The 15,916-nt window shown below is 34.6% G+C and overlaps 1 protein-coding gene across 1 annotated transcript in view; it reads left to right on the forward strand.

The window, feature by feature from the left end:
- The first annotated feature begins 203 nt into the window (after window positions 1-203).
- Window positions 204-15,916, forward strand: part of LOC113185095 (phospholipid-transporting ATPase ABCA3-like) — a 107,195-nt gene continuing 91,482 nt past the window's right edge. The window contains exons 1-4 of the mRNA XM_077802696.1: window positions 204-366; window positions 4,386-4,567; window positions 10,911-11,048; window positions 15,196-15,313. Coding sequence (XP_077658822.1) covers window positions 222-366; window positions 4,386-4,567; window positions 10,911-11,048; window positions 15,196-15,313 — 583 coding nt within the window. The 5' untranslated portion in view covers window positions 204-221. The remainder of the gene's footprint in view (window positions 367-4,385; window positions 4,568-10,910; window positions 11,049-15,195; window positions 15,314-15,916) is intronic.

The raw sequence follows: 15,916 nt of genomic DNA on the forward strand, positions 1-15,916 counted from the left end.
CCTCAGCACCATATAAATATAGATAAATAAAATAAAGGTATAAAAAATACGAACAAACAAACAACAAGAGCTGGGGATATGGCTTGACTTAGTGCTTAAGTCCCCTGGGTTTAATCCCTGATACCAAAACAAAAGTTTTGATTTATTATTTTTCCGATTGCCTTAAACTGACAATGTTCTCCTTGTTTGCAGCCCATTTGGCTGCTTCTGCTGGACACCTGATGTTTTTTGCCAGTTTCTTTCCATTTAACTTCATCTTTCAACATTATGGAGCCATATCTGTTAGTAACAAAGTGGCTGCCTGTCTCAGCTCAAATGTTGCACTGGCACTGGGAATTAATCTTCTGGTCAAGTTGGAAATCAAAGGTGAGTGTTGCATTACAACATTGGCCTTCCTGATTCAGTTCTTAGGAAGGTGTTGAAGTGAAGTGGTGGGTAGTAGGGACAGGAGATGAGAAGGTAAGAATATGTGTTTATTTTTCCCTGTATTTATTTATTTATTGTAAAGACAATTATATGAACTATGAAAAAAATCAGAAGTATATAAAGTCAAAATATCCAACAGTAAACTGCCTGTTACACTCACAGATAAAATTATTTTAGAATTTCTATTCTATCACCTGCTTCCTTCACTTGTAATATATTCTGAACCTTTTTCAATTAAGATATGCTTTGGGGATGGGAGAGGAGGAGAGGAGTAGGGAGGATAGGGAGGGCAGCAGAATAGAATAGACAATATGATTGATGTATATACATTCCATGTATGTATTATATATCAAAATGCATTCTACTGTCATGTATGACTAAAAAAATAAATAAAAATTTAAAAAAGAGATGTGCTTTGGGATGGGGTTGTGGCTCAGTGGTAGGGTGCTTGCCTAGCATGTGTGAGGCACTGAGTTCAATCCTTAGTACCACATAAAATAAATAAATGAAGGTATTGTATCTATCTACAACTAAAAAAATATTTTAAAAAAAGATTTTCTTCATGTTTTTTACAAAGTTGTTTAATGTTCCTTTAAAATGGATAGATTAATTAACTAGTTCCCTATAAAGGCATATTTAGATAGGCTCCAGTTTTTTCTCATTAACAATAACAGTACACATGCATGAAAAATAAAAATGCTAAGCTAGGGACCCAGGATGTAGCTCATGGTAGAGTGCTTGTCTGGCATGCATGAGTCCTGGGTTTGATTCCCAGTCCAAAAAAAAAAGTAAAATTAAACTGGGTGCTGTGGCACTCAGCTATATTTCCAGGTAATCAAGAGGCTGAGGTGAGAGGATCAGTTGAGGCCAAGAGTTGGAGAACAGCCTTGGCAACATAGCAAGAATCCTTCCTTAAAATTAAAACAACAACAAAAAAAGCAAAACTAAGCTATAAAAATGCTATCATAAAGTATTTATAGCTTAATTTTTATTGATATTATATATATACAGTTTATTCTCTCACCAACAGTACATGAGTTTTTCAAATCTTTTCAAATAATGCATTACACTAATCTGACAATAAAAAGCAAATGTATATATCTTATTTTTTTCTATAACTAATTTTTCTTTACTTTCTTCACTGTAGGGGTGAAGAAATTATATGTAATTTTAAGTCAAATCCAGTAGTTTATTGAAGTTCTGAATAAGTCATTTTTTAAAATTGTCTCCTCATGTATTCTTCAAGATGACTTGGATACATGTGGGAGAAGCAGGTCCTTATAGTTGGGGAGAAGCAGGTCCTCAACTCTATGTGGTATCCTCTAGATCTTTTGCCTTTGTAGTACAATGCTTAGCCCAAGCTGCTATATGGATACTACTAACTGAAGTATGACTGAGTATGTGTGGTCCATTGACAAAGCATAATAATACCCCCATCTATTCCAGAACATGGTTGTGGCCACTTTCCCAAACCTTATTCTCATCCATTTCTCTGTTTTTCTCTGGCCCTCACTGAGCCTCTTTGGCCTTCACAAACACTTACATATTTCTGTAACCTCTCAATGCTGCTTTGAAAGTATTAGGAGAAAGGAGCACTACTTTAGTAGTGTTAGCTACTTCTAATTGATCTATTTGGAACCTTCCTCTAGGATACCCCTAAGACAAGAAAACCTAAAACCCATGTGCTTGTCCTCTCCAGCTTACTTTCACTCCTCTCTTAGTTGGAGTGTAGAGATATGGTTTTCCTTTTATTTCTTTCTAAAATGGACCTCTTTTCCAAAATGATACTTATATTTCTATCTTCATGGGGTGCACAATGTTAGTTAAGGAGAAATAGATTTACTAACTAATCTAGGCTCATGATAGGTGATTATTTCATATTTTTATGTCCTTTACACCATCTAATTATTTTACTTTTTCCTTTCCACCAGGTAAATAGTGATAAATCAGTGTGTTTCATTTGGGTGGAGGAAAGAATTCTTTTTTGTTACATAAAGGGATTTGAATCTTCTATGTATTTTGTAGGTATTATAAATAATAGCCTTTAATCTGTGGCTTATTTAACTTGCTGATGGCCTCATTTTTCTAATTTTTTATTTCTTGTAATCAAAATGACCCAAATGTTTATCTAGATCTTACTCAAGAAATTCTTCCACAAATATAATACTACTATACTTCTAAACTTTTAAAATATTTAATTTTTATATTTGGCTTTTTGTTAAACATAGATTTAATCTTTCTGTTGTGAGATAAGAACCGAACAGTGCTGGTGTTGTGGCTCAGTTGTAGAGCATTTGCCTAGCATATATGAGGCACTGGGCTCCATTCTCAGCATCACATAAAAATAAATAAATAAATAAATAAATAAAATAAAGGTATTGTGTTCATCTAAAAATTTTTAAAAAGATAAGGTTTTTTAATATGAAAATCAAGCTATTACAATCATTTATTGAATAGTTTGTTGTTCTCTACTGGTCTCTAATTCCATCTTTTTTTACATCATATTCTCATATATATGTAAATCTCTTTATTTGTATCAAGTCTTAATATGTTTCTTGTCCTGCCTTGCTATTTTTCAGTTACTCTTGTTACTTTGGTTTCCACTTAGGGTCACTTTGTCTAGTTCTGTGAAAAATCCTGTTGGAATTTAGTGGGATTTTTGTAGTATTTATTGATTAATCGATTTAATTGAGGATACTTAATTTTCTCATTTGTGAATAAAACCTCCAAATGAGTTGCCAGACAGAAGAATGAAAAAATGGTCATATGTATGGAGACATACATATAACTTTATTTGTGGATGAATGTATAATTCTTACTTTTTAAATGAAGCATTTAAAATCTCACATTAATTTACCTAGATGTGATATATCATTGGTTTGTTCTGAAAGAGGATGTGTTCTTAGTTTTAGAGTTTTCTAAATGTTATTTTTATCACAATTGCTTATTTTACATTATTTACTTATTGTTTCTTTTATAATAAATTTTATCTTTCAGGAACACCTATTGTGTGCAGGGTATAGAGTGGGAAGATTTCTCAAGTATGGAAAACTTCCTGAAGTCTGTGTTCTGTCTTTTTTCGCCCCTGCTGTGGTTTCTAAATTACTGCTTATTGCCTCTTAGAATGGCTTTATTTTGATGATCATTTTTAATTCTACTAAATGCTTTTTTAAAAAAATACTTTTTTGTTGTCAGTGGACCTTTATTTATATGTGGTGCTGAGAATTGAATTCAGTGTCTCACACATGCTAGGCAAGTGCTCCACCCCAGCCCATAAATGCTTTTTTCTCAGACTATTTCCTTTTTCTGAAAGACATAAGATTTATAGAAGTTCTTCTCAAAGTGATTGTCTACAGAAAAAGAAGGCTAAATTTGAAGGGCAGATAAGTTTTACAGGCCATTATCATTTTCATGTCTTGCCTCTTTGAAGGAGCGGTTCATTGCAAGCCCTAATGCTTCTCCTTGTGCTATCCTGTGTCTGGAGATAGAAAAGGTAGAATAGAATAGAATTTCTTGGTTTCTTTTGCTTGCTTTTTTTTCCTTTCCATCTGTGCTATAGCTAAGCAGAACTACTTTTTTTTTCTTCTGCTCTGTAATCAGTATTCATCTCTTAGTACTGTTGAATATTTTTCCAAATTTGTATATCTTCATGGTTATTTCAAAGAGAATTTAGCATGAGAAAAATAAAGGGACAGAATCTAATAGGTTTGCTTTCCCCCTGACTCTTCTCTTATTTCTTATTTTTGTTTCATTTATTTTGTTTCAGTCATTTCTTTTTATTTTTTAAGCTTTTGATGAGAAGAGGGAGAAACCCACTGTTGTTTCAAATTCCATCTTTTTCTGAATGAAGTGTTAATAGCAGATAAGTCACAGTGGCAAAATTTAGAAAATCAAACTTATTTCTTTGCAATTTTAATCACAGAGCATTCATCTATGATAAATATCTCTTTTTATTTCAGAGATTGGTGTTAAATGGCATAACCTTTGGAAACCAGCAAGTCTTGATGATAACCTCATCTTTGGCTATATGTTGGGAATGCTTTTACTTGATGCTTTTTTATATGGCCTTGTTACCTGGTATGTAGAAACTGTCTTTCCTGGGCAGAGTGGCGTGCCCCAACCATGGTACTTTTTCCTTCTGGTGAGTTTTAGTGTTGCAAAAGTCCATAGTCCTCATGATCCTATTGCATAATATTTATAATCAAATAAAATGTTAACTATATAACTAAATCCTCAACTATATACCACCCATACTCAAATGCTAGCCCTTTCTTAATATAATCTTAAAGCTTCCTATTTGCACAACATCTTATACAGAACCTCTACATTAAAACTGTAAGTCCTCAATAAAATTATGGCGAATCGAATACAAAAACACATCAAAAAAATTGTGCACCATGATCAAGTAGGATTGATTCATCCCTGGGATGCAAGGATGGTTCAATATACGGAAATCAATAAATGTTATTCACCACATCAATAGACTTAAATATAAGAACCATATGATCATCTCGATAGACGCAGAGAAAGCATTCAACAAAGTACAGCATCCCTTTATGTTCAAAACATTAGAAAAACTAGGGATAACAGGAACTTACCTTGACATTGTGAAAGCTATCTATGCTAAGCCTCAGGCTAGCATCATTCTGAACGGACAAAAGTTGAAGGCATTCCCTCTAAAATCTGGAACAAGACAGGGATGCCCTCTCTCACCACTTCTATTTAATTTAGTCCTTGAAATACTAGCCAGAGCAATTAGACAAAAGAAATTAAAGGCATAAAAATAGGAAAAGAAGAACTTAAATTATCACTAATTGCAAAGGACCTGATTCTATACCTAGAAGACCCAAAAGGGTCTACAAAGAAACTACTAGAACTAATAAATGAATTCAGCAAAGTGGCAGGATTTAAAATCAACACGCATAAATCAAAGGCATTTCTGTATATCAGCGACAAAACTTCTGAAACGGAAATGAGGAAAAACACTCCATTCACAATATCCTCAAAAAAATAAAATACTTGGGAATCAACCTAACAAAAGAGGTGAAAGACTTATACAATGAAAACTACAGAACCCTAAAGAGAGAAATAGAAGAAGATCTTAGAAGATGGAAAAATATACCCTGTTCATGGAGAGGCAGAACTAACATCATCAAAATGGCGATTTTACCAAAAGTTCTCTATAGGTTTAATGCAATGCCAATCAAAATCCCAACGGCATTTCTTGTAGAAATAGATAAAGCAATCATGAAATTCATATGGAAAAACAAAAGACCCAGAATAGCAAAAGCAATTCTTAGCAGGAAGTGTGAATCAGGCGGTATAGCGATACCAGATTTGAAACTATATTACAGAGCAATAGTGACAAAAACAGCATGGTACTGGTACCAAAACAGGCAGGTGGACCAATGGTATAGAATAGAGGACACAGAGACTAATCCACAAAGTTACAACTATTTTATATTTGATAAAGGGGCTAAAAGCATGCAATGGAGGAAGGATAGCATCTTCAACAAATGGTGTTGGGAAAACTGGAAATCCATATGCAACAAAATGAAACTGAATCCCTTTCTCTCGCCATGCACAAAAGTTAACTCAAAATGGATCAAGGAGCTTGATATCAAATCAGAGACTCTGCGTCTGATAGAAGAAAAAGTTGGCTCAGACCTACATATTGTGGGGTCGGGCTCCAAATTCCTCAATAGGACACCCATAGCACAAGAGTTAATAACAAGAATCAACAAATGGGACTTACTTAAACTAAAAAGTTTTTTCTCAGCAAGAGAAACAATAAGAGAGGTATATAGGGAGCCTACATCCTGGGAACAAATTTTTACTCCTCATACTTCAGATAGAGCCCTAATATCCAGAGTATACAAAGAACTCAAAAAATTAGACAATAAGATAACAAATAACCCAATCAACAAATGGGCCAAGGACCTGAACAGACACTTCTCAGAGGAGGATATACAATCAATCAACAAGTACATGAAAAAATGCTCACCATCTCTAGCAGTCAGAGAAATGCAAATCAAAACCACCCTAAGATACCATCTCACTCCAGTAAGATTGGCAGCCACTATGAAGTCAAACAACAACAAGTGCTGGCGAGGATGTGGAGAAAAGGGTACACTTGTACATTGCTGGTGGGACTGCAAATTGGTGCGGCCAATTTGGAAAGCAGTTTGGAGATTCCTGGGAAAGCTGGGAATGGAACCACCATTTGACCCTGCTATTGCCCTTCTCGGACTATTCCCTGAAGACCTTAAAAGAGCATGCTACAAGGATACTGCCACATCGATGTTCATAGCAGCACAATTCACAGTAGCTAGACTGTGGAACCAACCCAGATGCCCTTCAATAGAAGAATGGATAAAAAATGTGGCATTTATACACCATGGAATATTACGCAGCACTAAAAAATGACAAAAACATGGAATTTGCAGGGAAATGGATGGCACTAAAGCAGATTATGCTTAGTGAAGCTAGCCAATCCCTAAAAAACAAATACCAAATGTCTTCTTTGATATAATGAGAGCAACTATGAACAGAGTAGGGAGGAAGAGCAGGAAGAAAAGATTAAACAGAGACATGAGATGGGAGGGAAAGGGAGAGAAAAGGGAAATTGCATGGAAATGAAGGGAGACCCTCATTGCTATACAAAATTACATATAAGAGGTTGTGAGGGGAATGGGAAAATAAACAAGGAGAGAAATGAATTACAGTAGATGGGGTAGAGAGAGAAGATGTGAGGGAAGGGGAGGGGGGATAGTAGGGGATAGGAAAGGTAGCAGAATACAACAATTACTAATAGGGCATTATGTAAAATTGTGGATGTGTAACCGACGTGATTCTGCAATCTGCATTTGGGGTAAAATTGGGAGTTCATAACCCACTTCAATCTAATGTATGTAATATGATATGTCAAGAGCTTTGTAATGTTGTGAACAACCAATTAAAAAAAAGAAAAAAACTGTAAGTACTATAACCTTTCTGCACCCAAATGATAAATAGTGGATAAGACTGCAGTTTGAGGAAACATAAAAGTCTACAAAGGGAGTTCTCATCTAAATTATCTTAGATCCTAGTGAGGAGAGGACTTTTTGTACTTCTGTATCCTAGTTTTTCACCTCTTGCTTCCTTTCAGTAGCTGAACTACTTTACTTCGAGTAGGAAAGCACCTGCATCTTGTCCTCCACATTTCCTTAGCAATACTAGGTAATATATGATACAATGAAGAGGCCTTTTGTAATAGATAGGCATTGATTGTGATGTCATTTTTCAGAATTGCATTTTGTCACTCTATCTTGAACATTGCCTTGAACAGCTTTTGCTTCAAATTGTAGATAACTTTGCTGCAAAATACAATCTCTGAAAGTATGCTATAACTTTCTCCATCTCACAAAGTGAACCAAGCCAAAGTGTTTTCCAGTTCTCAGAAATCTTTGCTTCTTATTTAAAATTCTTTAATTAAGGTGAAATTCACATAAATAAAACTAACCATTGAAAGAGAATAGAGGTAGTGGCACTTAGCATATTCACAGTTTACATTCACAATGTGCAACCATCATCTATACAAAATTCCATAAATTTTCATTCCACAGAAATAAAAGCCTGACCCATGAGGGAATTACCCCCATTTTTTTCCTGTTCTAAGCCCCTAGTAACCACTAATCTGCTTTATCTGTGGATTGACTTCTTTGAGATATTTCATATAAATATGATCATACAGTAATTGACCTTTTGTGTCTACTACTTTTACTTAGCCTAATGCTTTTTAGGTTTATCCATGGTATAGCATACACCAGTATTTACAAATTCCTTTGTATGACTGAGTAATATTTCACTATGTATTTGGAGCAGTTCTTTTATCCATTCCACAATTGGTGGGCATATATGTTGTTTTCATGTCTTGTCTATTGTGAATAATACTGCTATGGATACAAATATTTGTTTGAGTACCTGCTTTCAGTTCTTTTGGTTATATAACCAGAATGAAACTTCTAGTTCTTTTGAAAACTATTTGATGTTTTGATGAACTTCTGACTGCACCATTTTATGTTCCCCAAGTGAGGTACTAGTGTTTCAGTTTCTCTACACCTTCACCAGCACTTCTCATTTTCCTTTTTTTTTTTTCTTTTATTATAGCTATCTTCTTGGGTATAAAATAGTATCTAATTTATGTAGATTTCCATTATAACTAATAATAGTGTGATCTTTTGATATGTTGGTTGCCCATTTGTATTTCTTGTTTAGAAAAACATCTATTCAACTCCTGTTCCCATTTATTAAGATTTTTTTTATGTATCCTGCATACTAGACCCTCATCAGATACATGATCCGCAAATATTCTCTCCCTTTCAGTGGATTGTGTTTTCACTCAAAGTGTCCTTTAACCCAGTGTTTTGTTTTGTTGGTGCTGGGGATGGAAACCAGGGCCTCGTATGTGTGCTAGGCAAGTGCTCTACCACTGTGTCACATTCCTATCCCAAAAGTTCTTCATTTTGATAAAATTCAATTTATACATTTTTTACTTTGTTGCTTGTATATCTGGTATTATTTCTTTTTTCTTTCTTTCTTTTGGCTTTATTTGGATCTTTATTAGTATATTAACATTAAAATGAGATTTTATTGGTTCTTTTTAATTATATCAAAATAGATTCTACTGGTATTATTTCTAAGAAGACATTGTAAATTCCAGAATCATGAAGATTTATCCTTGTGTTTTCTCCCAAGAATTTGATTGTTTTTGCTCTTATATTTAGACCATTAATTCATTTTGTGTCAGTTTTTGGGTACAATGTGAGGTAGCAGTCTAGCTTCTTTTGCACATGGGTATACTGATTGCCCCAACACCACTCTCTGAAGTAACTGTTCACTTCCCTATTGAATAATGTTGGCACCCTTGATGAAAATCAGTTGTTCATATGTGTATGGGTTTATTTCTTGACCTTTAGCTTTATTCTGTTGGTATCTTTATTCCACTATGATGCTTAGTATCCATGTTGTAAGTTTTGAAATCAGAAAATGTGACTCATTCACCTTTGTTCTTCATTTTCAAGATTGTTTTGTTCATTAAGAGGTCCTTTAAAAAAAGGTCCTTAAAAAAAGGTCCTTCAACTTTGAGTTGAGGATCAGGTTTTCTGTTTCTGCAAAAATGGGAGGGGAGGGGTTGGAGAGATAGGAAGGATAGTAGAATGAAACGACATTATTATTACTGTGTGTATATATGTGACTGCATGACCAATGTGATTCTGCAACCTGTATACTCAGAAAAATGAGAAATTATATCCCATCTGATTCAAATGTATGATATGTCAAGATCATTGTACTGTCATGTGAAACTAAATTAAACAAATTTTTTTAAATGGCCTTTGGAACTTTGGTAGGGATTGCACTATTGACTTAGCTAGTGTTACCATATGTAAAATATTCAATTCTCAAATTCATGAATTTTCTATTTATTTTAGTCTTCAGTTCTTTCATCAAGGCTTTATGTTTTTCAGTATATAGTCTTTTATCTCCCTGGATTAACTTACTCCTCAGTGTTTTATTCTTGGATCCTACTTTGTAAATGGAATTAATTTTCTTTTTGAATTATTCATCCTGGTATATATTTACATGTTGATCTTATACACTGTATTTTTACTGAGTTTGTTAGCTCCTATAGTAGTATTAGGATTTTTGCATATAAGATCATGCTATCTTTAAATAGTTTTACCTCTTTCAATTTGGATGGATTTTATTTATTTTCTTCTTGCTTTGTTGCTCTGGCTACAACTTCCAGTACAATGGTAAATATCAGGTATGAAAGCAGTTACTGTTCTCTTGTTCCTAATTTTAAAGGGAAAACTTTAAATCTTATACCATTGAGTATTATGTTACTATAGGTTTCTTTTGTGTTTTTCATAAATGCCCTTTATTATTTTAAGAAAATTTTCTTCTTTTGGTTCCTGGTTTTCTAGGTATTTTTATTATGTATCAGTTGAAATGATTGCATGGCATATTGCTTTCATTTTGTTCTGTTAGTGTGGTGTATTAGATTGATTTATTTTTGTAGGTTGGAATCATTCCTGCATCCCTGGGATAAATATCACTTTGTAATGGAGTGTAATCATTTTAATAGGCTACTGGATTCAGCTTGCTGGTATTTTGTTGAAGATTTTTACATCTATGTTCATAAGTATCTTAAAAATCCTTTCTGGATTTTTCCTTGTGTTGTCTTTTTATGACTTTGATGTCAGAATGATGCTTATCTTGTAGACTCAGTTAAGAAGTATTCCATCTTAATATTTTTGGAAGGGCTGGAAAAATTGTTAATTCCTCTTTAAATATTTAGCATAATTCACCAATGAAACCATAGAGTTCTGGACTTTTCTTTGTAGGGATATTATTGATCATTTTATTTTTTATAAGTCTGTTCAGATAGAGGGCTTCATTTCTTAATGCTCATTTATGTGATTACATCTTAACTTTCTTTGTAGCGCTCATACTGGTTTGGAAAACCGAGAATTATAGAGGAAAAAAACATTGAAAGCCATGGAGGAACTCAGAGAAGCAACAACTTTGAGGCTGAACCTATTAATTTGGTAGCAGGTATCCAGATCAAACATTTGCATAAGGTATTATTTCAAAGATCTCTTTTTCCTTCAGGTATTGAAAGCCAAATACTGCACATTGGGATTGTTTATAACTTGTTTTCCAAGAAAACAAGTGAGATAGCTAGTTTAATTTGAGTCATCCTCAGTGTAGTTCTACTCTCAGAGGCAAAGCTTGGTTGGAACAATGATTATTATATAAATATATATACACTTACATTTACATTATTATATAAATGTAGATACATTTTGTCTTATTTGTATCTCTGTTGGGCATTTTTTTTACTGTTTTCTGGTGGGCTTGGCAACAGCCATTTATTTTGTAATTTATGTGAATAAAATAAATTTGGTGCAATAGTAACATTGAGGTGTGGTGGGAGAATATGAAATTATTTCATCTTCTTTTTCAAATGATATTTTCATTGGTTATAGAATTTTAGGTTAAAGATGTTTCTCCACTGTCTTTCCAAATGGATTGTTTCTAATGAAAAATATTTTATAGTCCTTATTTTTCCCCCCTAACATATATGTTTTTTGTGGCACCTTTCAAAACACTTATCACTGGTTTTATGCAATGTAGTTATGATTTTCTTTGGAAGTAGTTTCCTTGTCCTTTGGGTCTTTTGATCTTGAATCTGTACTCTTTGGGGTACTGGGCATTTTTGTATTTCATTAAATACTCTTGATATTTATTTATAGAAACAGTGAAATTACTTGGAAACAGCTTGATTCTTCATGTCTGCTTTGCTTAATCTACAGTAAATTATTCCTCAGTTTTGAGGCAAGACCTTTTTTTTGGAATCTACCTAGTGCCCTGTTAATCCTGCAATTTTACAGTCTGGCTGGCATAATAAGCACCATTTTCTGGCCCTATAAAAGCATCAAAGACTGTTACCTCTAATCTTCTTTGTCCAGCAGCTAGTTTCCTCATGAATAAATGAATAGCCAGACTCATGTCAATTAATTAGTGATTTATTGCAATGGAAAGGGGCAGGATTATGTATAGGTTTCTGGTTTGTTTGCACATCTAGGTGAATTTGGAGGCCATTTACTGAGTTAGTACTGTTGAAGAGTATATTTTGAGAGGATAATTATGATATGATATATTAAAGTATAGATGAGAGTAGATACTTCAGATTTTTAGATGTTAGTTTGAGATATTTATCAAATACTTATATGTTTCTGAGGAGTATTTAGAGATGCAGAGCTACATGTTAGAGGAGGGATGGTGACTGAAACACGTTATAATACCCTCAGCATATATATAAGTATGTAATTGAATTTATGGAAGACAATTAATTTGGCTAGAGCATTGGTTTTCAACTGTGATGATGTCCCCCCTCCAACCCTGAGGACATTTGACAAAATCTACAGCTATTTTGGTTTACAACCAGGGAAGGGGAAAGGTGCATAAAGGAGTAATATTGGCATCTAGAAAGTATAGACAAGAGTGCTACAAAACAGTTTGTAAGGCACAGGACACCCCACTGCAGCAAAGGATTTTTTTAATATTTACTTTTTGGTTTTAGGTGGACACAATATCTTTATTTTATTTTTATGTGGTGCTGAGAATTGAACCCAGTGCCTCACACATGCCAGGTGAGCACGCTACCACTTGAGCCACATCCCCAGCCCCAGCAAAGGATTTTTTAGCCCAAAATGTCAATGATAGTACTCTTGAGAAACCTAAGTTTAAGGAGGTGTACTATCCTGGAGGTTTCTTGTCAATTTGGTAATACTACCACCTCTTGCTAAGGTTTTTTATTGTGAGGCCTCCAGCACCTTACCAGGGTAATTTTTCTTGCATAAGAGGGGATAAGCCACCTGAGAAAATAAAGTCTGAAATAATTAGTGAAGAAATAAGACAAAGTCAGAATTAGTTTTAAAAAGCATGGAGCATCTGATAGATTCAGTCCACACAGGAGCTGGAGCTAAACAACTAAAAAATGGCTCCCTCGGTTTATTTAAGGGGGTACATCAAAGACAGGGATAAGGTTTCAGGGGTGGAGTCTTGCTTCATATTGTCTTGCAGTCAAAATATTGATTGGCATCTTGGGAAGCTCTACTCATCTCTGGGAGTCTGTGAGTAGGTGGCAACAGCAGTTTACACCATCTCTGATGTTGTGTGGGACCTTTTTGGCAGAGTCAAAAAGGATTGCCATTGGAAGTTCCCCTGATACCAGATTTTACTATTCACTGGCTTCAGTGCTGAAAAGGTCCACACACAGTCCCTGGATGCCTCTCAACAGATTCTCCTACATTGAAAAAGAGAACCCAAGAGCTGCCTTCTCCAGAATTACCTTCCCTCATTGCTTTCTGGTTAGGATTTGTCAGTAAGTTTACTTTCAGACGTATTAGACAGGCAGATTTTTAGGTTCATTTAGTTCAATTATTGAAAATCATGGGCTTTTCGGATTTTAGGCTGACATGGTTTTTTTTCCTCCTGATTTATTGAGGTATAATTGGCCTACCAAAAAAGTTCACAAAATTAATTGTACAATTTTACAAGTTTGGACCTGTGTCTACACTTGTGTTATTATCACCACAATCCAGTTAGTAAGCATATTAAAAAATTTCCTTGTGTCCCTTTGAGTTTTATTTTTCCTTGTTTTTGTGGTAAGAACACTTAACATGATATCTTTCTTCTTAATACTTTTTTTGTTGGGGGGAGGATATGGGGATTGAACTCAGGGCAATTGACTACTGAGCAACATCCCCAGCCCTGTTTTATATTTTATTTAGAGACAGGGTCTCACTGAGCTGCTTAGTGCCTTGCTTTTGCTGAGGCTGGCTTTGGTGATCCTCCTACTTCAACCTCCTGAGCTGCTGGGATTATAGGAGTGCACCACTGCACCCAGCCTTAATACATTTTTAAGTGCATGATATCTTAATGTTAACAACAGGCACTATATTGTAAAGCAGATCCCTGAAACTTACTTATTTCATAAAACTATAGCTTTATACTCATTGAACAACTTCTTCCTATATTCCCCTCTCCTTAGCCCTGATAACTACCAGTCTATTGTCTGTATTTGTGTATTTATTACTATTTTAGGAGCCTCCTTTTAGAGCAGTCATGAGGTATTTGTTTGTCTTTGACAGTCTTATTTCTATTAGCATAATGTTTTTCAGGTCTGTCCATGTTTTTGCATATGGAAAATTTCCTTCTTTTAAGATTGAATAATGTTCCATTATATGATACCACATTTCTTTATCATTCATTTGTCAAAAATTGTTGCTTCCATATCTTAGCCATTATAAATAATGCTTCAGTGATTGTGTACATGTACTTGCAGTGAATGTAGTAATTTAGCTATCTCTTTGAGATCCTGGTTTTAATTCCCAGAGGTCAGTTAACTTGGGTCACATGATAGACCTATTTTAATTTCTTTTAGGAACCTGCAAACTATTTTCCACAGTGGCTAAACTATTTACATTCCCGTTGAAAGTAAATAATCCCAGTGTTTTCCAAAAACTTGCCAACATTTGTTATTTGTGTGTATGTGTGTGTATGTATGTATGTGTGTTATATTAGCCATCCTAACAGGTATAAGGTAATGTCTCATTGTAGCTGTGATTTGCATTGTCCTTATGGTTAGTGATATTGAGTGACTTTTTATACATCTGATGGCCATTTTTGTGTCTTCTTTGGAGAAATGTGTATTTTAGTTCTTTACCCGTATTTAATTGAGTCCTTTGTATTCTTTTAACTGTTGCTTTATATGAGTTCTTTATAGTTTGGGGGAATTAACCCCTTATTAATAGTTTGTCTTTTCACCCTGAAGTTTCCTTTGCTTTGCAGAAGCTTCCTGATTTCATGCAATCCCATGTGTCTATTTTTGCTTTTGTTGCCTTACTTTCAGGATCATATCCAAAAATAATTCCTGATAACCAGCATCAAGGAGGTTTTCTCTAGGAATTTTAGAGTTTCAGATTTAATATGGAGATCTTTAATCCATTTTGAGTTGATTTCTGTGTATGGTGTAACAAAGAGTCCATTTCATTCTTCTGAAGTTAATTCACCTAAAAATATTGTTCCTAGTTCACAACATCATCCTTTATTGGTAACATGAGTTTGATGATATTTGATGTTTCTTTGAAGGATAGGGGTTGTGTCTAACTTTAAAAAGTGATAGTGATAGATGACATTATTATTTCTTTTATCCCATAGGAATTCAGTGGCAAAGCAGCAGTAAAGGATTTGTCTTTGAATGTATATGAGGGGCAGGTCACTATTCTTCTGGGACATAATGGGGCAGGAAAGACCACAGCTTTGTCTGTTCTTACAGGTATGTATTCACCTCTATCCAGAGTAAAGGTCAGATTCCATCTGAGTGAACATCATTGAGTTTTGCTGTTGAGTCCTTGTTCTTGATCCCCCAGTATCACTAAAATAACCATCATATTTGCATCAAAATATTTATATGGGAAATTCAAAATCCAGTTAAGTCATGTAGCATTCTGAACAAACATACATATGAGAAAAGTTGTACTGATACAGGTAAAAAGAACAAATTTACCTTTCCCATGTAAGTCTTCAAGGAAGTTTAGCTCACAAACTAGATCATTTTGACCTATAACTTCTCCCTTAGAGAGTGAGGGAGGAGAGAATGGAGAGTGCACATGGCCACCCAGCCTCCTGAACTTTTAGTGTACTCCCTAGAGGACTAATTACTGTTTCACCTCATACCAAAGGCTTAAAGTATGTTAGAGCTGGGGCATCTGTGACATCTAAGAACAAAAGATAAGGGACAGATGCAGGACAGCCTTCACTAATCTGAGAGATTGAGAAAGGGCACTAAACTAAGGATGCTTCTCCAAAGAGGAGGAAGAGAAGGAAACGGAGTCTTGTCCCAAACCTCTCAGAATATCATCTGAGGGTCCAATTTCTA

The sequence above is a fragment of the Urocitellus parryii genome, chromosome 9 (genome assembly GCF_045843805.1).
Source record: "Urocitellus parryii isolate mUroPar1 chromosome 9, mUroPar1.hap1, whole genome shotgun sequence".
Lineage (NCBI taxonomy): Eukaryota > Metazoa > Chordata > Mammalia > Rodentia > Sciuridae > Urocitellus > Urocitellus parryii.